Source organism: Plecotus auritus (assembly GCF_963455305.1).
Source record: "Plecotus auritus genome assembly, chromosome: 3".
Lineage (NCBI taxonomy): Eukaryota > Metazoa > Chordata > Mammalia > Chiroptera > Vespertilionidae > Plecotus > Plecotus auritus.
The window spans coordinates 119,540,935-119,565,591 of NC_137772.1; the positions used below are offsets into that span (position 1 = coordinate 119,540,935).

Here is a 24,657-nt window from a genome sequence, read left to right on the forward strand (position 1 = left end):
ATGAGAATATTAAGGGACTTAATGAGAGCTACACCAACTTGAAAAGAGAGGTTGAAAGAATAAATAAGAATCAATTGGGAATAAGGAATAACATAGCTGAAATAAAGAACACGCTGGAAGAATACAACAGTAGACTAGAAGAAGCTGAGGACCAAATCAGTGAATTAGAAGACAAGGTATAAAAACATTCACTCAGATCAGCAAATGGAAAAAAAAAATTAAAAACAGGAGAATAATTTAATGGAGCTTTGGGACAACATGAAACAAAACAACATTCGCATCATGGATGCCAGAAGGAGAAGAATCCAAGAAATGAATAGAGAACCTGTTTGGAGAAATAATGGCAGAAAATTCCCCTAACATGTTGAAGGAAAAAGTCACTCAAGTTCAGGAAACAGAGTCCCAGTCAAGAATGAACCCTGAAAGTCGCTAGGCACATATGAATTAAAATAGCAAATATTAAAAACAAAGAATCTTAAAGGCTGCAAGAGAGAAACATAAATTACCTACAAGGGAGCTCCTATTAGACTGTCAGATAACTTCTCAATAGAAACACTTCAGGCTAGAAGGAAATGGCATGAAGTATACAAGATAATGAGAAACAAAAGACTGAACCCAGGACTACTTTATCCAGCAAGGTATAATTCAAAATTGAAGGTGAAATAAAGAGATTTGCAGACAAAAAGGCTAAAAGAATATATTACCACCAAGCCAGCACAGCAAGAAATGTTAAAGGGACAATTGTAAGAAGAAATAGAAAGAGAAGAAGACAGGCGTAAAGAGTAAGAATGGAAATAAGTACATATCCTATCTAATACAGATGGAATATGCAAATTGACCACAACTCTGTGACAAAGAAGGTGCCCACAGCTAATGAGGAGAGAATATGCAAATTGATGTGACAAGGGGAGAGGCGGAAAGGCGGCTCCAGCCAGAGCAAAGGTGGTGCCAGCAGCCAGGGGAAGGAAGGCCTATTCTTGCATGAATCTTCGTGCATCGGGCCTCTAGTCAATAATAATCTCTATAATAAAGAACCAGGGTGTAACACCATTACGACTGAAGCTCGACCATACCGGAAGTCAGTGCTGGGTTGCCGTGGCAACCCAGTGCTGACTGCTTCCACTGCAGGCATGGTGCTCCAGCACTGACTGCTGAGGGGGCTGCGAATCAGGGTCAGAGAGAGGCCTGAAGAGAGAAGCAGGGACTGATCTGTTGCCTCTGTGGCAGCTTTTGACCAGCACTTGCCTCTCTTTCTCTCCCAGTCTGGCCAGCAGCCACACCTCCATTTCTCTCCAGCACTCCACCAAGGCTGCTGATCAGTCCCACCTTTCTGACCAGGCCCCGTTGATAGGCCCAGAGATGCTGACTGGCATAGAAACTGACCAATCAGAACCAAATCTGGGGGCTTAGAGGTGTTTCTGTCCAGGGATAGCAGTCGATCCTGAGGCCAGCTCCAGCAATGGCCTTCGCAAATTTACAGAAAGTGCTCATCAGTGACATCTTGGACTCTTGCTGCCGGAAGATCCTGCAAGATGGAGGGCTGCAGGTGGTGGAGAAGCAGAACCTGAGCAAAGAGGAGCTGATAGCCGAGCTGCAGGACTGTGAAGGCCTTATTCTCTGCTCAGCCACCAAGGTCACCACGGATGTCATCAACGCAGCAGAGAAGCTCCAGGTGGTGGGCAGGGCCAGCACCAGCATGGACAACATGGATCTGGAGGCCGCCATGAGGAAGGGCATCCTGGTCATGAACATTCCCAATGGGAACAGTCTTAGTGCTGCAGAGCTCACCTGTGGGATGATCATGTGTCTGGCCAGGCATATTCCCCAGGTGACGGCTTCGATGAAGGATGGCAAATGGGACTGAAAGAAGTTCATGGGAACCGAGTTGAATGGAAAGACCCTGGGAATTCTTGGCCTGGGCAGGATCAGGAAAGAGGTGGCTGTCTGGATGCAGTCCTTTGGGATGAAGACTGTAAGGTACAACCCCATCATCTCACCAGAGGTCTCGGCCTCCTTCAGCATTCAGCAGCTGCCCCTGGAGGATATCTGGCCCTCTGTGACTTCATCACTGTGCACACCCCTCTCCTGCCCTCCACGACAGCCCTGCTGAATGATAGCACCTTCACCCTGTGCAAGAAGGGTGTGTGCATGGTGAACTGCGCCTGCAGAGGGATAGTGGACAAGGGCGCCGTGCTCCGGGCCTTGCAGTCGGGGCAGTGCATGGGTGCAGTGCTAGACATGTTCACGGAGGAGCCGCCTCGGGACAGCACCTTGATGGACCACAAGAACATCATCAGCTTCCCCCACCAAGGAGGCCCAGAGCTGCTGTGGGGAGGAGATTGCTGTCCAGTTCATGGACATGGTGAAAGGGAGAGCCCTTGTGGGGGTTGCGAATGCCCAGGCCCTTACCAGCGCCTTCTCTCTGCACACCACACCTTGGATCGGTCTGGCAGAAGCTCTGGGGACTCTGATGTGAGCCTGGGCAGAGTCCCCCAAAGAGACCATCTACGTGGTAATGCAGGGCTTATCCCTGAAGAATGCCGGGAACTGCTTGAGCCCCGCAGTCATTGTCAGCCTCTTCAAAGATGCTTCTAATCCTGTGGATGTGAACTTGGTGAACACCAAGCTGCTGGTGAAGGAGGCTGGCCTCAATGTAACCACCTCCCATAACCCCACTATGCCAGGAGAGCAAGGATGCGGGGAAGGCCTCCTGAGCATGGCCGTTAGGTGCCCCCTACCATGCTGTGGGCTTTGTCCAGGGCACCACACCTGTGCTGCAGGCACTCAGTGGAGCTGCCTTCAGACCAGAAGTGCCTCTCTGCAGGGGTCTGCCTCTGTTTCTGTTCCGGGCTCAGCCCTCCAACCCTGCCATGCTGCTTACCATGAATGGGCTCCTGGCAGAGGCAGGCGTGCAGCTGCTGTCCTACCAAACATCGGTGGTGTCCAATGGGGAGACCTGGCATGTTATGGGCATCTCCTCCCTGCTTGCCCATAACAGCCTGGACACCTGGAAGAAGCATGTGACCAAGGCCTTTCAGTTCCATTTCTGACCTTGGGGCTCACCGGGACCAGCCTTGGGGGCTTTGTGATCAACATTGACAGGTCACATTCCTGGGACTGACACCACTTATGTGGTCTGACCCCTGTAATAACCACTTAATAAACAGCCCACCCTGCCCCCCCCACAAAAAAAAAAAAATCTGGGTCAACTGTGAGGAGCCAATGGCTGCCTAGGAGGAGGAGCTTTTGACGCTGACTGGCATAGAAACCGACCAATCAGAACCAAATTGGCAATCAGGTAGGCAGGCAGGCAGGTAAGCGGTTAGGAGCCAGCAGTCCCAGATTGTGGGATCGGGCCTAAACTGGCAGTCGGATATCCCCCAAGTTGGTCCCTGATTCGCTCCCCTCCCCTGCCGGCCTGATCTTGCCCCCAACTGCCCTCCCCTGCCAGCCTGATCTTGCCAAGTGCCCTCCCCTGCCAGCCTGGTTGCCCCCAACTGCCCTCCCCTGTCGGTCATTTTTTTTTATCCACTCAGGTACCCTATAACCTTTGATTGGAGTATTTTAGCCATTTATATTTAAGACTAGTGGCCTGGTGCACGAAATTCGTGCATGGAGGGGCGGTTCCTCAGCCCAGCCTGCACCTTCATGGAGGGGCGGCACCCCAGAGGGCGGCACCCTGGCCTGGTGCCGGGGTAGGGGGAGCAGCCTGAGGTCCCCTAGCCCAGCACCAGGATGGGAAGCGCACCTTGAGGTCCCCTGTCAAGCCCTGCCGGGTGGGGGGCACAACCTGAGGTCCCCTGTCAAGCCCCCCTGCCTGGGTGGGCTTGACAGGGGACCTCAGGCCATGCCCCCCACCCAGTGGGGCTTGACAGGGTATTTAAGACTGTGTCCCCCACCTGGCGGGGCTTGACGGAGGACCTCAAGGCATGCCCCCCCACCCTGGTCTGGGCTGGGGACCTCAGACCACGCCCCCCGCCCTGGTGCCAGGCCAGGGGACCTGAGGCTATGCACCCTGCCCAGCAGGGCTTGATCAGGGTGGGACTGGCCAGGTCTGGATCTAGCCCAATGGGGGGAGGGGCGGTCGAGTCTGGGTCTCATGTGATTTTGAGGTGCATGTGGGTGGGTGGGGACTTGACTCTGAGTCCCATGGTGAGCCCCAGACTCTGATAGGAAGAAGGTTTTCATATACATTTTACTAATTTTTTTTCACTTCTATTATAGAGAAAGGGCAAATAGCAACATTAAATTATTTCCTCTAATTAATCCTTTTTTAATGTGCACGAATTTTGTGCACCGGGTCACTAGTACTATCATAGTAGGGGACTTTAATACCCTATGGACATCACTGGATTGATCTTCTAGACAATAAATTAAGGAAACAACGATCCTAAACAATACACTAGAACAAATGGAATTGGCATTTTCAGAGCTTTTCACCCCAAAGCTACAGAATATATGTTCTTCTCAAGTGCACATGCGACATTTTCAAAGATAGACCACATGTTAGGACACAGGCCAAATCTCTACAAGTTAAAAAGGATTGAAATCATATCAAGCATTATCTCAGATCACAATGGCAGAAATGAGAAATTAATTGTAATAAAAACATTCAAAAACTCTCAAACACATGGAGGCTAAATAGCATGGTATTAAACAATAAATGGGTTACCAAAGAGATCAAAGAGGATATAAAAAACATCCTGGAAATAAATAAAAATGAACACACTACAACCCAAACTCTGTGGGACAAGTGAAAGCCATTCTGAGAGGGAAGTTCATAGCACTACAGGCCTATCTAAAAAAAACCAAAACAAAACAAACAAAAAAAACAACTAAAAAAAAAAAACTTTTAGTAAGGTATTTAATCCTACAACTTTAAATAATAGAAAGAGAACAATAAGAAAAACCCAGAGTAAGTAGAAGGAAGGAATTAATAAAGATCAGACTGGGAATAAATGACATAGAGACTAAAAATATATATATTCTATATAAATATAAAAGATCAATAAAACAAAGAGCTGGTTCTTTCAAAAGGTAAACAAGATTGATGAACCTCTATGCAGACTCATCAAGAAACAAAGAGAGGACTCAAACAAAATCAGAAACAAAAGGTGAAATAACAACAGACCCCACAGAAATACAAAAGGTCATAAAAAGTACTTTGAACGACTATATTGCAATAAATTAGGCAACCTGGGTGAAATGGACATATTCCTAGAAAAATACAATCTTCCAAGACTCAATCAGGAAGAAGCAGAAAACCTGAATAGGCTGATAACTACTGATGAAATTGAAGAAATAAAAAAGAAGTAATAAAAAAAAAAAAAAAAAAAAAAAAACTTCCAGCAAACAAAAGCCCTGGTCTAGAAGGCTTCACAGGGGATGTTCACCAAGCATTTAAAGAACTAGCACCTATCTGCCTCAAACTCTTCCAAAAAATTCAAGAGGAAGGAACACTTCCAACCTCCTTCTATGAGGCCAGCATTACCCTAATTCCAAAACCAGATAAAGACACTGCAAAGAAAATTACAGGCCAATATCCCTGATAAGCATAGATGCTAAAATCTTCAACAAAATTTTAGTAAATCTGATCCAGCAATGTATTAAAAAGATCATACACCATGACCAATTGCAGTTTATTCTGGGGATGCAAGGCTAGTACAATACTTGCAAATCAATAAATGTGATATATCACATAAACAAATTGAAAGGCAAAAATCACATGATCAGATCAATAGATGCATAAAAAGCATTCAACAAAAAATGACACCCATTTTTGATAAAAACTCTCAGCAAAGTGGGAATAGAGGAAGTATATGTCAACATGATAAAGGCCAGATAGACAAATCTGTAGCAAACATCATAATCAATGGGCAAAAACTAAAACCATTTCCACTAAGAACAGGAACAAGACAGGGATGCCTGCTTACCACTCTTATTCAACATTAGAGGCTCAGTGCATGAATTTCTGCACCAGTGGGGTCCTTCGGCCTGGCCTGTGGGATTGGGCCGAAACCGGCTCTCCAGCATCCCTTGGGGGGTCCTGGATTGCAAGAGGGCGCAGGCCAGCCTGAGGGACCCCACCTGTGCACAATCAGGGCTGGGGAGGGACCACGGGAGAGCTTCAGGGCATGTCCGGCCTGTCTTGCTCAGTCCCGATAGGCCATACCCCAACAGCAAGCTAACCTACCAGTCTGAGTGTCTGCCCCCTGGTGGTCAGTGCATGTCATAGCAATTGGTCGATTAGTCTACTCTCTGCCCCCTGGTGGTCAGTGCACATCATAGCAAGTGGTTGAGCAGCCTTAGCAGATCATTAGCATATTATGCTTTGATTGGTTGAACAGCCAACCAGACAACTGAACACTTAGCATATTAGGCTTTTATTATATAGGATAGTACTGGAAGTTTTAGGCATAGCAATCAGACAAGAAGAAATAAAAGGCATCCAAATGGGAAAGGAGGAAGTAAAGCTATCATTATTCTCAAGTGACATGATATTGTACCTAAAAAATACTAAAGACTCCATCAAAAAACTACTAGATATAATAAATGAATTCGGCAAGGTAGTAGGATACAAAATTAACACCTAGAAATCATTGGCATTTTTACATACCAATAATGAACTCTCAGAAAGAGAAACTAAAAATCTCATTTACCATTGCAACAAAAAAATTAACATACTTAGGAATAAACTTAACCAAGAAGGTAATAAACCTGTGCTCGGAAAACTACAGGACGTTGAATAAAGATATAGAGGAAGATATAATCAAGTGGAAGAATATACCATGTTCATGGATTGATAGAATCAACGTCATTAAAATGTCAATACTGCCCTAACTGGTTTGGCTCAGTGGATAGAGCGTCGGCCTATGGACTGAAGGGTCCCAGGTTCAATTCTGGTCAAGGGCATGTACCTTGGTTGCAGGCACATCCCCAGTGCAGGGTGTGCAGAAGGCAGCTGATCGATGTTTCTCTCTCATCGATGTTTCTAACTCTCTATCCCTCTCCCTTACTCTCTGTGAAAAATCAATAAAATATGTTTAAAAAATAAATAAAATGTTGACACTACCCAAAGCAATCTATAGATTCAGTGCAATCCTACATAATAAAAGCCTAATATGCTAAGTGTCCAGTTGACTGGTTGGCTGTTCAACCAATCAAAGCGTAATATGCTAATGATATGCTAAGGCCACTCAACCACTCGCTATGATGTGCACTGACCACCAGGGGGCAGATAATCGCTTACTCAATCACTCACTATGACATGCACTGACCACCAGCAGGCAGACAGTTGGCCAGTTGACCAGTTGCTATGATGTGTGCTGACCACCAGGGGGAAGACACTCTGACCAGTAGGTTAGCTTACTGCTGGGGTCCAGCCAATCGGGACTGAGTGAGACAGGCCAGACACTCCCTGGAGCCCTCCCATGGTCCCTCCCCGGCTGGCCAATCTCCCGCGTCCTTCCCTGGCCATGATTGTGCACCGGTGGGTTCCCTTGGCCTGGCCTGCACCCTCTCGCAATCCAGGACCCCTCAGGGAATGTTGGAGAGCCAGTTTCGGCCTGATCCCGCAGCCAGGCTGAGAGACCCCACTGGTGCATGAATTCGTGCACCAGGCCTCTAGTCCGTAATAAAAGAACAACAGCATATTTTACAGTTCTAGAACAAATGCTCCAAAAATGTATATGGAACCAAATATGACCCCAAATAGGTGCAACAATCTTGAGAAAGAACAGAGTTGGAGGAATCACATTACCAGATATCAAGTTATACTACAGTACTCAGAACAGCCTGTGACTGGCATAAGAATAGGCATATAGATCAATGGAACAGAACAGAGAACCCCGAAATCAACCCAAGCCATTATGTTTAATTAACACGTTAAGCCCCATGTCAGTCACCCATAACTGACACTATACTTTCTGTCCAGAAGACAAAACAGGCTGGGTGCTTAACGTGTTAATATTTGACAAAGGAGGCAAGAGAATACAATGGAGTCAAGATAGTCTCTTCAATAAATGGTGTTTGGAAAATTGGACAGGTATATGCAAGAAAATGAAACTAGACAACCAACTTACACCATACACAAGAATAAACTCAAAATGTATAAAAGACTTAAATGTAAGTTGTGAAACCATAAAAATCCTAGAAGAAACCATAGGCATAAATATCTTAGACATCTCTCTTAGCAATATGTTTACAGATACATATCTCAGAGCAAAGGTAACTAAGGAGGAAAACAAATGGGAGTACATAAAAATAAGTTTCTGCACAGCAAAAGAAACCAACAAAATGAAAAAGGAGCACACTGTATGGGAGAACATATTTGGAAATGATACAGTGATAAGAGGTTAACTTCCAAAATATATAGGAACTCATACAACTTAATAAAAGGAATACAAACAATCTAATTAAAAAATGGGCCAAGGACCTAAATAGACACTTATCCAAAGTGGACATACAGATGGCCAAGAGACATATGAAAAAATGCTCGAAGTCACTAATCATCAGAGAGATGCAAATTAAACAACAGTGAGGTATCACCTCACACCTGTCAGAATGGCTACCATCAACAAATCATCAAATGACAATTGTTGGTGGGGATGTGGAGAAAAGGGAACCCTAGTACACTGCTGGTGGGAATGCAGACTAGTTCAACCACTGTGTAAAACAGTATGGAGTTCCTCAAAAAATGGAAAATGCAATTCTCATTTGACACAGTGATCCCACTTCGAGAAATATATCCTAAGAAACTGAAACATCAGAAAGAATATATGCATCCCTATGTTCATAGCAGCACAATTTACAATAGCCAGAATTTGGAAACAACCCAAGTGCCCATCAGCAGATGAGAAGATAAGAAAGCTGTGGTCCATTTACACAATGGAATACTATGCAGCTGTAAAAAAAGAAAGACCTCTTACCATTTGCAACAGCATGGATGGACCTAGAAAGTATTATGCTGAGCAAAATAAGCCAGTCAGAGAAAGCTAAGTATCGCATGATCTCACTCATATGTGGAATCTCATGAACAAAATAGATCCAGAGACAGAGAAGCATGGAACAGACTGTGGAACCTCAGAGGGAAGGCGGGGGAGGGTGGGTGGGTGGGAAGAGATCAACCAAAGAACTTGTATGCATATGTATATGCATAACCCCTGGACACAGGCAATAATGTGGTGAAGGCCTGGGGTGGATGGCAGGGGCAGGTAGAATAGGTCAATGGGGGAAAATGGGGACATATGTAATACTTTCAACAATAAAGATTTTTTTAAAAAACTAAAGAGATGCAAGCATTTTGAACTGGGAGGAGATGAGTGATTCGGTTCTAAGCTTCATATTTTGTTTTATTATGTGACAATAAAATCTTGAGGGTATGTTTACTTAAAAAATAAATCTGTTGATAATAACATTAACCTCTTACTATGAAATGTCAAGTCAAAGGGGAATGAATGAGGAGGCAGATAGAAATTAAAGTTTTAGCCCTCAATTTTGGGATGAGGTTTTCTTAAAAATAACATTTGGTTCAATGTGATTTGTTAAAGGTAACACTTTCCCCCTAATTATCTAATAATGTATCTTACTTAAAACCTTGACAGAACATCATCTTCCCCACCAAAGATGTGTGTTTAAATTTGAGACCACATAACATTTAGTCATCTGCTTTATTTCTCTTAGCAATATTAACTTATTCTCATGAGAGACTCCTGTGTTACTTTTAATGCCTACATAATAAACAATTGTACATAATTGATGTGATTCTTATCCAGTCTATTCATTATAAACATTTAGGTGATTTTCACAATTTTTCTCTATATCTTTACATAGTTCTTCAAACCTACCCCTACCAAAAATATTCCATTAACAAGTTCTGTTAATTTCTAGCTCCAAGATAAATCTATGTTTCAATTTGTGATATTTGTTTTAATGTTTGGCAGTATGATGAGCAAAAATTGATATCTCCTTGTTTTAAATTGCAATTCCCTGACTACTAGTGAAATTGAGCAACTTTCAGAGGTCTTCAGTAGACCCTTTGAGAGACTTTACATATTTCCCTTTTGTTTTGTATTTTCGTAATTTGTAGAAACACTTAATGTGATAGGGATATTAACACTTTGTCCTGTGTTTTTAACTGTTTTCTCCCAATCTTTCACTTAAATTTTTTATTACATTTAGCCTTTCAGAAATGTTTCCCTCTTTAGTCTTTTCCCCCCTCCATGGCTTCTGGGGTTTTTTTAATTAGACCTTCCCATCTCAGAGTTATGTATATATTTCAATACTTATATCATGCTTTTTTAAAGGTTTGTACTTGATCTTTTTAAGTGTTCATATATGCTGTAAAGTAGGTATAAATTTTATTCTTCAGAATGATGAGCTGACTTTCCCAGAATAATTATTGAATACTCCTTCCTCTGTTTAATTGAAGTGTCATTTGTATTCTGTATTAAGTTCCCATGTATACATGGATCTGTTTTAGGACTCTTGTTCTCTATTGTGCCAGTACCCTAGTACCGTGGTCGGCAAACTGCGGCTCGCGAGCCACATGCGGCTCTTTGGCCCCTTGAGTGTGGCTCTTCCACAAAATACCACGGCCTGAGTGAGTCTATTTTGAAGAAGTGGTGTTAGAAGAAGTTTAAGTTTAAAAAATTTGGCTCTCAAAAAGAATTTCAATCGTTGTACTGTTGATATTTGGCTCTGTTGACTAATGAGTTTGCCGACCACTGACCTAGTATTTTAATTACAGTAGCTTTATTCTCTGGTGGGATAAATCTCTCCCAAATGGTATGTTAAAATTGTTGTAATTCTTGCATAATGTATTTTCCATATGAACTTGAGAATTCTATTAATTTATATTAGATGTAGTTTAGGATATTAAATCTTTGTCTCCAGGAACCTGATATAATTCTCCATTTATTCAGTTCTTGTTTTGTAATCCCCAATAACTTACTTGGTTTTCTTTTCTTAGAGCTTATATTTTTCTTATTAAACAAAGGCCTGATGGATGAAATGTGTGAAGAGTGGGACTTCCTTCCCCTGGCTGCGGCACTGGCTTCCCTCTGGCCCCAGGGACCCGGGCTTCCCTCCGGCCACCTGCAGGCACCTGGGACCTAGGCTTCCCTCGCAGTCCTCGTCTAATTAGCATATTATGCTTTTATTATTACAGGTTTATTCTTAAGTGTTTTAAAGTTTTGAACATACCTTAACCTATCATTGTAAAATTCTTACAGTAATTTTTTTTTTAATCCTCACTTATTTTTTCCATTGATTTTTAGAGATAGTGGAATGGAGGGAGGCAGATGAGAAAGAGAGAGAGAGAGAGAAAGAAACATCGATGTGAGAGAGACACACATCAATTGGTTGCCTCCTGCAGGTGCCCCCAACCAGGGCCAGAGACGAAGCTGCAACCCAGGTACATGTCCTTTACTGGGAATCAAACCCACAACCTTTTGGTGCACAGGCCAACACTCTAACCACTAAACAACACCAGCCAGGGCTACAGTAAAATTATAAAGTATTGTTGCAAGCATTTCTTTAGAATTGTGGTAGAATGAAGTGTTTTAGTTAATTTAATGTTCTGTTTAACTCATAATTACCAGATTATTGATTTGTTTACTGATTAAAATAGGATAAAAACATCATATATTTACAATTTTTTTCTTTGATTTAATGAAGTTTCAAGGATCTTTAAGGCTATTATAAAATTTATCTGTGAATGGCACATTGGTTGGTTGAATTCTGCATAAACAGAATTTATTGACTGACTTTCTGGTTTTGTTTTTCTTATTTTGTCCTAAGGTTGCTACATCTATAAATACTAGACAAGGATACTATCCAATAGATGGATATGTTAAAGAAGGTTCTTTTATGGACAAACTGCAGCCTAAAAAGTATGTTCTATGTGCACTTATTTTAGTATTTAAAGTTCAGTATATTTCTGAAAGAGTAATTTTAGCATTACTAAAATATCATTTTTAGATCATTGTTTCTAACCCATTGTTTATAAACTGCTCTTTAAGTTTATAATTTGTCTTAGCTCTTAATTAAATGGAGAATCCAGCTCCTAAGGAAGCCGTATTAGTTTGTCCTTATTTAAAGTGGAAAAAAAAAAGGAAAGCAAGATTACCATGTCAGATCAAGGACAGCTGAGAGTATGATTCTAGCAGAAGCTGTTGGTGCTGGGTGAGAATAAGACATGAAGAAAGAATAAGAATTTCTCTGTTGACTGTTGAGAGGAGCAAGAGTACAATACAGTGGAGGATTTGGGGAAGAGATAGATTGAGAGGTGATTTATAAAAGGATTAGAGGCTTGGTGCAACATTTTGTGCACCAGTGTGGTCCTTTGGCCTGGCCTACGGGACCGGGCTAAAACCGGCTCTCCGACATCCCCTGAGGGGTCCCGGATTGCAAGAGGATGCAGGCCAGGCCAAGGGACCCCACCGGTGCACGATCAGGACAAGGGAGGCAGGCGACCAGCAGCGTCAGGGCAGTCGGGGGGCTGGACCAGCTGGTGAGTGGGCTGGCGGGGGCGGCAGGGACGAAGCCGGCAAGCTAGTGGTGCCAGGCTGTCTAAGGAGGGTGCCAGCGGGCCCCCCCCCCCCCCGATACCCTGCTGGTTACCCCATATATCGGTCCTGATCACTGGCCAGGCCTAGGGACCCTACCCATGCACGAATTTCGTGCACTGGGCCTCTAGTAGTTGTATATTTTAAATAGAAGCATCTCTTGATATCTGATATATTTTCTTTATGATTTATCTTTACTATTTTGTAACAGGAATTAAATATGGACTCCTCAGGGCTAATCCACTCATATTTTTAAGAACATGGATGTTCACTTTTCAAAGTAATTGAATGTTTAAAAATTATTTAGTCTATTTCTCTTTATAAGAGTAACATTAAACATCATAGTTTCTTCTATAAATTGTTACAGGTTTTGAGTAACTTATTCAGCATAGTGCTTATTGTGTGCTAGCCAATATGAGGATATAAAGGTAAAAATAGATTTGAAATGGAACTTTTTCCTTGAAAATTAACTTATGTAGTAAATTCATTACCTTTTTGTAAATTATCCAGGGCTATGTAGGTACATTTTTAATAGCTGGCATTTATGTGTATAAGTACTGACTTTAATTGAGTTTAAGACAGTTCAATGATTATCAACATCTCTACTAAAAAATATCAGGTAAGGAGAGGTGGTTAGGAAATTAAAGCACAATTTATACTGTAAGCTATTATTTTTAGAAATTTGTTAAGAAATTGAATTCTCTATTAAAATTAAGTTTTATATGAAAGTGTATTTAATCATGGTTTCTTCTCTTTGCTTATCATAGACTAGAGGCCCAATGCACGAAATTTGTGCACGGGGGGGGGGGGGGTGTCCCTCAGCCCAGCCTGCACCCTCTCCAATCTGGGACCTCTCAAGGGATGTCCGACTGCCCGTTTAGGCCCGATCCCCCTCTCAAGGGATGTCCGACTGCCCGTTTTGGGATCGGGCATAAATGGGCAGTCGGACATCCCTCTCACAATCCAGGACTGCTGGCTCCCAACTGTTCGCCTGCCTGCCTTCCTGATTGCCCCTAACTGCTTCTGCCTGCCAGCCTGATCACCCCCTAACCCAGCCTTGGGCAAACTACGGCCCGCGGGCCAGATCCGGCTGTTCTATCCGGTTCTCTTGCTCTCCCCTCCGCTCCTTTACTTTGAATTTATATTAGTTTACACAAACACTCCATCCATGCTTTTGTTCCGGCCCTCCTGTCCAGTTTAAGAACCCATTGTAGCCCTCGAGTCAAAAAGTTTGCCCACCCCTGCCCTAACCACTCCCCTGACAGCCTGATGGTTGCCTAACTGCTCCCCTGCCAGCCTGTTTTCCCCTAACTGCCCTCCCCTGCAGGCCTGGTCACCCCTATCTGCCCTCCCCTGCAGGCCTGGTCCCCCCCAACTTCCCTCCCCTGCAGGCCTGGGTCCCTCCCAACTTCCTTTCCCTGCAGGCCTGGTCGCCCCCAACTTCCCTCCTCTGCCTGCTTGGTCCCCCCTAACTGCCCTCCCCTGCAGGCCTGGTCACCCCTAACTGCCCTCCCCTGCAGGCCTGGTCCCCCCCAACTGCTCTCCCCTGCAGGCCTGGGTCCCCCACAACTGCCCTCCCCTGCAGGCCTGGTCCCCCCACAACTGCCCTCCCCTGCAGGCCTGGTCCCCCCCAACTGCTCTCCCCTGCAGGCCTGGGTCCCCCACAACTGCCCTCCCCTGCAGGCCTGGTCCCCCCCCAACTGCCCTCCCCTGCAGGCCTGGGTCCCTCCCAACTTCCTTTCCCTGCAGCCTGGTCGCCCCCAACTTCCCTCCTCTGCCTGCTTAGTCACCCCTAACTGCCCTCCCCTGCAGGCTTGATTGCCCCCAACTGCCCTCCCTTGCAGGCCTGGTCCCTCCCAACTGCCCTCCCCTGCTGGCCTGATCGCCCACAACTGCCCTCCCTTGCAGGCCTGGTCCCTCCCAACTGCCCTCCCTTGCTGGCCATCTTGTGGTGGCCATCTTGTGTCCACATGGGGGCAGGATCTTTGACCACATGGGAGCATCCATCTTGTGTGTTGGAGTGATGGTCAATCTGCATATTACTCTTTTATTAGATAGGATAGAGGCCTGGTGCACACGGGTGGGGGCCAGCTTGTTTGCCCTGAAGGGTGTCCCGGATCAGGGTGGAGGTTCCCTTGGGGCATGGGGCGGCCTGGGCGAGGGGCCTGTGGTGGTTTGCAGGCCGGTCACGCCCCCCGCGACCCAAGCAGAGGCCCTGGGATCTGGGATTTATTTATCTTCTACAATTGAAACTTTGTAGTCTGGAGCAGAGCCAAGCCTTCTGCTTGCTCCGTGGCGGCAGCCATTTCTGTTGGGATTTATGTATCTTCTATAATTGAAACTTTGTAGCCTTAAGCAGAGGCCTGGGCCGGCCAGGGTGTGCGGAAAGCTTGGCTTCCTCCATCGCCGCGGGCAACCCTAGCCTCCTGCTCTTTCCAGCTCTGTGGCTGCCACCATTTCTGTTTGGATTTATGTATCTTCTATCATTGAAACTTTGTAGCCTTGAGTGGAGGCCTGGGCTGGCAAGGGCAGGCGGAAAGCTTGGCTTCCTCCATTGCCGGGGAAACCCAAGCCTCCCTCCTGCTCTCTGTGGCCGTAGCCATCTTGGTTGGGTTTATTTGCATATTCGCTCCTGATTGGCTGGTGGGCGTGGCTTGTGGGTGTAGCAGAGTGATGGTTAATTTGCATATTACTCTTTTATTAGATAGGATGATTGAGAACCCAATGTGTGTGTTCTTACAAATCATCACATGAGTTATTTTTTATAGACAGTAAACATCAGAATAGAAGGTTAAAACTGTTTTATTAATGTTGGTATTTAAAATAACATACTTGACATTTTTCAGGATAAAGAATTATTCTCAGGACTTTAAAAAGACTGCTGATCAGCTAACTATTGGTTTAGAACACATTGGTTCACCATCCACACACAGGACTGTTTTGAATTCATCAGCTGTAATGGCGGTATGAAAAATGTTATTTTGTGAAGTAAGATGAAGCCAGACATTTTTACTTTGTCTCTTGTAGCTTAAATTTCCTCTCCTCTCAAGGTTCCTATAATTACAGATTCTTTTAGAAAGCTTAAAGGTAAGAGGTAAACTCCTTACTTGAGCCTCTTGTTTTATTCCAAACTATGCGTGAACAAATTCTCTTTTATTCCCAAGGCAGCTCATGCTACCTTTGACAACTCTGTTAGTGTTCTTGATATTTACCTATACTAGCTTCTTCCCTTTAAACCTAGTTATTGAATTCAGATTCTGTGAAACGTATATAAAGTACACATGTATAAATTCTAAGTGTGATTTTTTCCAGTTATTTTAATGGCATCCTAAAGGCCTGATGGCATTTGTTATTGATGATGATGATGATGTTATTGTTGTTGTTGGAAGATTCAATTTATCTGTTACTACACCTGATAACTTTAGTGTATTTTTTTAATTTAAGACTAGAAAAAAGAACAAACTCCAAAATGCTGTGGAATGAAGTATTGTCTTTTTGTTGCAGAGAATCCTCACCAGAGGATACGTTTTTATTGATTTGAGAGCGGGGGGAAGGAGAAGGGAGAGAGAAAGAAACATCGAGATCAGTTGCCTCCCATACGCACCCTGACTGGGGATCAAACACACCACCTTTGGTGTATGGGACAATGCTCCAAACAACTGAGCCACCTAGATAGACAAGGCTGTTAAGGAGATCTTTAGTGGGCTGGTGGGTAAGAGAGAGCACTTAATCTTGCTATCTTTTACTTCAAGTTTAAATGTTAACATAGCCAAATTATAATATTTTCCTTAAACTGTTCATTGTTGCATGTGTACATTTATTGCCATGATAAATTTTTCAAGATAGTTTTAAGCTTCAGAATGGTTACAGGACATAATCTTAATTTTTCAAAAAGTTATCTTTAAAAAATCTGGGATGCTATAACTGAAACTCTAAAATGTTTACTTACTGGGTAAGTAAGATGAACAGTGTTATTTTTCTTGATTGCAGATTTCTTTGGTAGGTCTATGTTGCTGTTGTAACCAAAATGATAGCCTGATGTTTTTGTGACTAATATATCTAAGTATTTTTATATTTGTATATGGTCCCCTTTTCCCTTTTTAGGAGACTAAAACTACAGAAGAAATTGATGAAGCACTAAAGATAGCAGGCAATAATTTTGAACAATTAAGTATTGCTGTAAAAGTAAGCATTTTGAATGATTAAATTCTATCGTGAATTAGGGCATAGTCTCTTTAAATATGTATACTTGTATATTCTAAGACTGAAGTTAGAGATTATTAAGCATAATAATCTACTGACATAGAAATACACAGAAGACTGGGAAACTCCCATGGCCTGCTGGGATTGGTCTCACAGCATTGTGTTAGCAGCCCACTAATGAAGAAGCTCTATCAAGGAACCATGATTTCTTATCTCTGAGCTTTGCAGATCATCTTTCTAACATGCTCATTACTTGCCTGTATACACTTACATAAAGAGTCTTACTTTCTTTTCTCCCTTACCCCATTCCCCAAAAGAGAAGCTCACTCATTTGGAGACAAAGAACAAGCAACAAATTTACAACCAAAGCACTCAAAAGATTATAGCTGATATGGGAGTTAAGACTTCAACATATGAACTTGGGAGGGGGTGTTCATAACAGTCTGCCCTCTGCTCCACTCCCCAGTCTCATGTCCTTCTCACATGCAAAATACATTCATTCACCCACCCAACTTAGTCTTAACCTATTCCGGTGTCAGCTCTAAGTCCAAAATCTCATCTAAATATTTCCTAAATGAAGTATGGTTTGAGCTCAAGGGCCAAATTCCTCTTTAACAGTGAATCTGTGAAACTAGGTAGTAAATTATTTGCTTCTAAAATAATTGGTTGGACAAGGATAGGATAGACATTCCCATTCCAAAAGGGAGAAATTTGAAGGAAAAAATGGGTCACCGATCTCAAGGAACACTTCTTTGTTTAAAAATGCAGTTTGTAGAATAGTCAATATTTTAAAAATACTTGGATTAAAATGTTACTTTTTTAATTTAAGGAAAGGTGCCAGAGAGAAATTCAGCTATTTAAAATTACTTATTTCCTGTAATGACAAAACAGGATAAGAAACAAGTTTAGAAAACTTAGTGGATTTTCTAGGCCATTTTGCCAGTTTGTCATTATACAGTGCCAACAAAGATGTGACAGGTACCAGGATTTGAAGTTTATCATCTGATCTTCTCTTGTGTTGTTATTTTGAAAAGTCCATAAAGTGCCTTTTATTTTCAGAATTATTTGGAACAGTACAATTTCTACAAAATAAAAATACCAAATTAGGTCTTTGTATTATGTTCTTCCTAGATGCTCGAACACATACACAATCAAACACAAGAGGAGACAGTCAGTCTTTTAAAGGATCTGGAGAAACAGTTTGATCAACTTTTTACTTCTCTTGATTCCAGGTAATAACTTAAAAATATAGATTTAATGAAACTAAAGTTTTAACATTAACTTGTCATTTTATTTCTTATATAGATTCAAGTAGTGAGTAACTTTTAAACAAGTTTGGAAGGTTGGTCTCTACAGGCTGATGATTACAACTTCAAAATGAAGAACAATTTGTACATTTTTTTATTATTTGGGCAATTTGTCTTCTTGTTCCAAAGCTAACTGTTAAAATAAACAAACTTCTTTCTTTAAAGCAGCACAGAAAACTATTTGCAAAATCTGTTGCAGAATTCAGCTTACATGGGAAAATGCAAACATTTTCTTATACATAGTTCCATAATTTTTTTCATGTGTTTATTTGCAACAGAACAAATAATGCTCTAATACTTTCTAATATTTGTTTCTAAACAAATATATAGTTATATATCCATCACTTTTTTAAAAACTCTGATTTATGTCATCCTCAATAATCTAATTCACATTTTACATTTGAAGAAACAGGATCATAAAAGTTGAGACATGTGCAAAGAAATATATTAGTAACGATCTTGTCCTTTTGACTTAGTTCCTTTTTTAAAAATCTCATTAGGATGCCTAAAACACTATCAATGAATCAGTTGATATTCTTTGCTGATATTCTTCCATGTTGTGTTATCTCACATCTGGTCTTTAATTATAACATTTAAGTGATAGGTCCTATGCATGCATTTATTTTACAGATTTTATAGTGGTAAAATATACATAACAAAGTTTACCATTTGAACCATTTTAAGTGTACAGTTTAGTGGCATATGGTAATTTCAAGTTTAAATTTCTAAGGAAACAACAAATTCTTTTCTGCTTTGGCTACACATTTTACATTTCCACCAGCAGTGCACATGGTTCCAATTTCTCTGTATCCTCACCAACAGAGTTATTTCCTATGGTGTTTTGTTTGTTTATTTTATAATCATGTTCTGATGGATATAAAGTTGTGTCTCATTGTGATTTTATTTGCATTTTCCTAATGACTGGTGTTGCTGAGTATCTTTTCATGTGCTTATTTCTACAAAATGAAAATTTCTATAAATTGGCCATTTGTGTACTTTTTTGGGAGAATGTCTATTCAAGTCCTTTGCCCATTTAAAATTTTTTTTTATTATTTTTATTCACATCCCCGACCTCCTCCTCTTTGGCAGCCATCAGCTTATTCTCTATATCTATGAGTCTGTTTTGTTTTGTTTATTCATTTGGGGATTTTTTAGATTCTACATATAAGTGATATCATATGATATTTGTCATCCTCTGACTTACTTCACTTAGCATAATACCTTTAGTTCTATCCATGTTGTCACAAATGCCAAGGTTTCATTCTTTTTCTGACTGAATAATATTTAACTTATACACAAATCTTTATTCATCTATCAGTTGATGCCTAGTTTGTTTACATATCGTGGCTATTACTAGTAATGCTGCAGTAAGTATGGTGCATATATCTTTTCAAATTAAGTGTTTTTGTTTTCTTTGGGCAAATACTCAAAAGTGGAATTGTTGGATCATATGACAGTTCTATATATTTTTAAATTTCTCTTTATTGTTGAAAGTATTACAGATCCCCCTTTTTTCCCATTGTCCCCCACTTCCCTTCTCATCCCTCCCCCAGGCCTTTGCCACACTATTGTCTGTGTTTATGGGCTATGCATATCCTATCTAATAAGAGGGTAATATGCAAATTAACCATCACTCCGTGACAAAGATGGCCACACCCATAGCCACAAAGATGGCGGCACCCATAGCCACAAAGGTGGCGGCGCCCATAGCCATAAAGATGGCAGCGTAGGCTGGAGCCACGGAGCCGGCAGAGCAGGCGGGAGGCTTGGCTTCCTTTGTCGCCGGGCAACGAAGGAAGCCAAACCTCTGCACGCCTAGGCCGGCCTCTGAGGGAGACATGTAGGGAGTGCAGTGGGGAGACATGTGGGGAGTGAGCGAGGTTCCCTGTCTGGGGGTTCCAAATCTGCCATTGGTTCCTTTCACTGCTGATTCCCCTCCTCACAGGTATCCTCCACGCAAAAGCCTTCCATGCAAATATGTCATGTCCTAATGGATGAATACTAAACCAAATGAGTGTCACATCTGGGCAACCTAACTCCCGTTAGAAAAAGGACCTGAGAGGAGGGATTTAGGAATCACAAAGCCATTGTGACCTGCTCGGTCTCCGGAACTGCTGTCAAACACAGGCAGTCTGAGACCCTCCCAAACACCACCTGAGCTAAACCTGAGAACCAAGATATTTTCAAGGCCCAAAGTTGACGGGGGTAACGGGGCAGGGGAGCAAAGCAAGCAGAACAGCCAACTCAACCAAAGACGCAGGAGCCTAAGATAACGCAGAGAAATGTCCTGGCCACCGATGCTCTTCTGCAGACGTGGTGCCCACACCCAACTGGGGGAGGGGGTGTGTATGTGCAGAATTTAAGGCCACTGGCAGGAAGGAAAGTCGAAGCATGCCTAAGGATTTTTTGTACATGTCCCACAGTCGAGAAGCAGAGTCAGAATCAAGAAGCAAAGTCTTACCTCAGCGCTGGGGTGTTTAAAAGTATCTAAAAATAGCAGTTCCATCGCGGAGTCCATTGCCATGTTTGCCATGGACTGGAGGCGCGCAGAGGACTTACAGGGCAGCCCTATAACCTCGGGGCGACAGCAGCTCTTGAGAGGGAGAGACTGAAGCACTTAACGGTGTTCAAAGAGCTAGCCCTGCAAACCTTGGCCTATCTGGAAGCTCGGTGCTGCTGGAAGTTGCTGGCCCCACCTTCTCCAGCATGGAGAGGAAAGTTGGATATGGTGGTTCCAGTGGTCCAAATCCTGTCGTTGTCTCCGTTACCTAGCCTCTGCGCCCTCCAGGACAGCCTCAATACCAGTGCAGAGGAGGCTTTGGAGAGGGTAGTGGTGAGGAGAATGCTTCTAACTCTAGATACCAGTGAAACCGCTGTCAAGAGCCTTTCTAGGGCTGGCAGGAAAATGCAGCAATGAAGGAAGAAGAATGTTTCAAAACAAAGAGGTTGGGGTTGTTTTTTTTCTCATCAGCAAAATGTGAATATTACCTAAACCACAGACTTTGCGAGAATTAATTGAAATAAAATTCCAGAAATTGTGTAACAGCCAGGCTGAAGTGGATAGGTTAGTTGAGCGTGAACATGGTCCTGTGCACCGAAAGGTTGCAGGTTCAATTCCAGGTCAGGGAACATACCTGGCACATACCTGGGTTTCAAGTTGGATCCCTGGTCATGGCTCCTAAGGAAGGCAATTGAAGGGATGTTTCTTACATTGATGTTTCTCGCTCTCTATCCCTCTCCCTTCCACTCTCTCTAAAAATCAATGGAAAATGAATTAATGCCATATCTACAAATGTGGATAATCTAAAAAGAAAAAAAAGAAGTGGGGGGCCCTCACCAGTTTGGCTCAGTGGATAGAGCATTGGCCTGTGGACTGAAGGGTCCCAGGTTTGATTCCGGTCAAGGGCATGTACCTTGGTTGTGGGCACATTCCCAGTTGGGGGTGTGCAGGAGGCAGCTGATTGATGTTTCTCTCTCATCGATGTTTCTAACTATTCCTCTCCCTTCCACTCCATGAAAAAAATCAATAAGATATATTTAGAAAAAGAAAATTAAAAAAAAAAAAAACAGGGTAAAAGAGGTTGAATGTACTGTATAATTTAAAGTGTGTAAAATAATATAACTTTTTAGGGGCATATATGTTATCTATACTAATAAAAGGGTAATAGGCTAATTAGACCAGACATCTTTCGGACATCCATCCAGACGTCCTTCCGGACAAAGCCACGGTGGTGGGGGCCGAGGCAGAGGCCATTACGGGCAATCAGGCTGGCAGGGGAGGGCACTTAGGAGTGACCAGGTCGGCGGGGGAGCAGTTAGGCGTCGATCAGGCTGGCAGGGGAGTGGTTGGGGGTGATCAGGCAGGCTGGCAGGCAGGCAAGTGGTTGGGAGCCAACAGTCCCGGATTGTGAGAGGGATCGGGCCTAAACCAGCAGTCAGACATCCCCTGAGGGGGCCCAGATTGGAGAGGTTTGAGGTTGGGCTGAGGGACACCTCCCCCCCCCATGCACGAATTTCATGCACCGGGCCTCTAGTATGCATATAAGTTCTTTGGTTAATTTCTCCCCACCCACCACCCACCCTCACTTTCCCTCTGAGATGTGCCAGTCTATTCTGTGCTTCTGTATCTCTGGATCTGTTTTGTTAATCAGTTTATTTTGTTCACTAGATTCCACGTATGAGTGAGATCGTGTGATATTTAACAGCTCTATTTTTAATTTTTGAGGAATCTCCATACTGTTTTCCACAGTGAGTGGGTGCACTAATTTACAAGCCTACTAACAGTGTGCAAGAGCTCCCTTTTCTCCACATCCTTATCAACACTTGTTGTTTGTTGATTTTTTTTTAATGGTAGCCATTCTGACAGGCATGAGGTGATAATCTCATTTGTGGTTTTAATTTGCATTTCACTGATGATTAGTGATGTTGAGCATTTTTTCATATGTCTGTTGGCCATCTGTATGTCTTCATGGGAGAAATATTTATTCCGATCCTCTGTCCAGTTTTTAATTGGAATGTTTGTTTTTTTGGTATTAAGTTGTATGAGTGCCCTTTTTAAAAAATATGTTTTTATTGACTTTAAAGAAAAGAAAGGAAAGGAGAGGGAGAGAGAGAGATAGAAACATCAATGATGAGAGAGAATAATCAATCAGTGATCTTTTGCTTGCCCCCTAGTGGGGATCAAGCCCAAAACCCCCGGGCATGTGCCCCAACTGGGAATGTACCCATGACCTCCTGCTTCAGGGGTCGATGCTCAACCACTGAGCTATACCAGCCAGGCTGAGTACCCATATCTGAATTTATTTATTTTGGGATTATTTATTTTGTTGTTGGATTGTAGGAGTTCTTTATTTATTATTGATATTAATCTTTTATCAGATATATCATTTTCAGATATTTTTTCCCTTCTTACAGGTTACCTTTTTACTTTCTTGATCACATTATTTGATACACAAAAGTTACTGATAAAGTCCAATTAGTTTTTCTTTTGTTGCCTATGCTTTTGGTGTCATATGCAAGAAATCATTGCCAGATCTAATATGTAAAGCTTTTCCCCTATGTTATCTTCAAAGAATATTGTAGTGTTAGCTCTTATGTTTAGGTCTTTGATTCATTTTGAGTTAATTTTTGCATGCGGTATGAGGAAAGGGTCCAACTTTATTTTTTTCCATGTGGATATTCAGTTTTCCCAGCATTGTTTATTGAAAAGATGGTCTTTTTCTCTATTGAATAGTCCTGGCACACTTGTCAAAACTCAGTTGACCATATAGGTAAAGGATTATTTCTGGACTCTGCATTTTATTCCATTGGTTTGTCTCTCCTTATTCTAGTAAGACACTGTTTTGATTACTGTAGCTTTGTAGAAAGTTTTGAAATCAGGATGTTTGAGCCCTCCAACTTTGTTCTTTTTCAAGATTATTTTGACAATTTGGGGTTCTTTGAGGTTCCATGTGACTATGAAGATGGGTTTTTCTATTCTAGATGAAATACAACTGAGAAATATAACGTATATGTTGGTCAACTTGAAGGGTGTCCCTGAAGTCCCTTAGACTCTGTTTACTTCTCTTCATTCTTTTTTCTTTCTGCTTCTCAAAATTAATAATTTTAGTTGTCTTATCTTCATATTTACTGATTTTTATTCCTGCTTAAATCTGCAGTTGAACCCTTGTAGTCAATTTTTCATTTCAATTATTGTATTTTTGAGTGCCAGATTTTATGTTTGGTTTCTCCTTATAATTTCTGTCTCTGTTGATATTCACATTTTGATCCTTCATTGTTTTCCTTTGCATGCCTTGTGTTGTTCTTTTGAAAATTTGACACAGTCACCTCTCCCAATTATTGCAAACTGGCTCTTTGCTGGGCCTGCCCTTCATTGAGTACCCTTAGGATTAGCATGAGACGATGGTTTATGAAAGTCTCAGGTATTTTCTGAGAATTCTTACCTTGGTCTGAGTGTGACTTTTTATTATCCTTTTGCATACATAGCTGCTTTAAAAATATCTTTATTGTTGAAAGTATTACATATTGTCCCGCTTTTCCCCCCACATGGTTGCTTTTAAATGTCTAAATTTCCCAAAGAGTCAACTTCTCTGAACCTCAGATAGTCTTTTGTATCTCTTTAACTGTAATCTCTTGCCCGGGCTTCTACAGCTGTAGTCCTCCTGCAGGGCCCACTGCTTCTCATTGCTGAGTTCCAAGTTAGGTGAAACAGACTAGTTCTTCTGGCAGTCCCCAGACTTATTAGAAAATTGCAAATAAAGTCTGCTTTGTTCCCTCTGGTTTGAGGGAAGGAATTGGGAATTGTACTGCTGTCTTCAGACCAAGAGCATAGCTGAAGAGGGGGGTAGACAGCGACAAGTAAAAACACCATGACATGTCCTACTATTTTGAGTGTGACTTTTTGTTAATTGGGCATTTGCTTTGTTGCTGTATACCTTTATTTGTTTTCCAGAATTCTGTAAGTTTATTTTACTAATTTTTGCATGCTTTTTGACATCTCTGTTGGGGAACGAGGGCTTAAAGTTTCCTAATCTGCCTCTTTGCTGACATCACTACATAGGCATGAATTTTTAGGAACCATC

At 42.3% G+C, this 24,657-nt stretch overlaps 1 protein-coding gene and 1 pseudogene across 2 annotated transcripts in view; both read left to right on the forward strand.

Annotated features, from left to right (window-relative positions):
* Nucleotides 1–24,657, forward strand: part of RNF17 (ring finger protein 17) — a gene marked incomplete at both ends in the record, with an annotated part of 182,565 nt that overhangs the window by 13,742 nt on the left and 144,166 nt on the right. The window contains 4 exons of the mRNA XM_080662142.1: nucleotides 11,800–11,891; nucleotides 15,413–15,530; nucleotides 16,671–16,751; nucleotides 17,901–18,001. Coding sequence (XP_080518268.1) covers nucleotides 11,800–11,891; nucleotides 15,413–15,530; nucleotides 16,671–16,751; nucleotides 17,901–18,001 — 392 coding nt within the window. The remainder of the gene's footprint in view (nucleotides 1–11,799; nucleotides 11,892–15,412; nucleotides 15,531–16,670; nucleotides 16,752–17,900; nucleotides 18,002–24,657) is intronic.
* LOC308245232 (D-3-phosphoglycerate dehydrogenase-like) lies at nucleotides 1,460–3,050 on the forward strand (annotated as a pseudogene). The gene has a single exon. The product of its transcript is annotated as a D-3-phosphoglycerate dehydrogenase-like (transcript).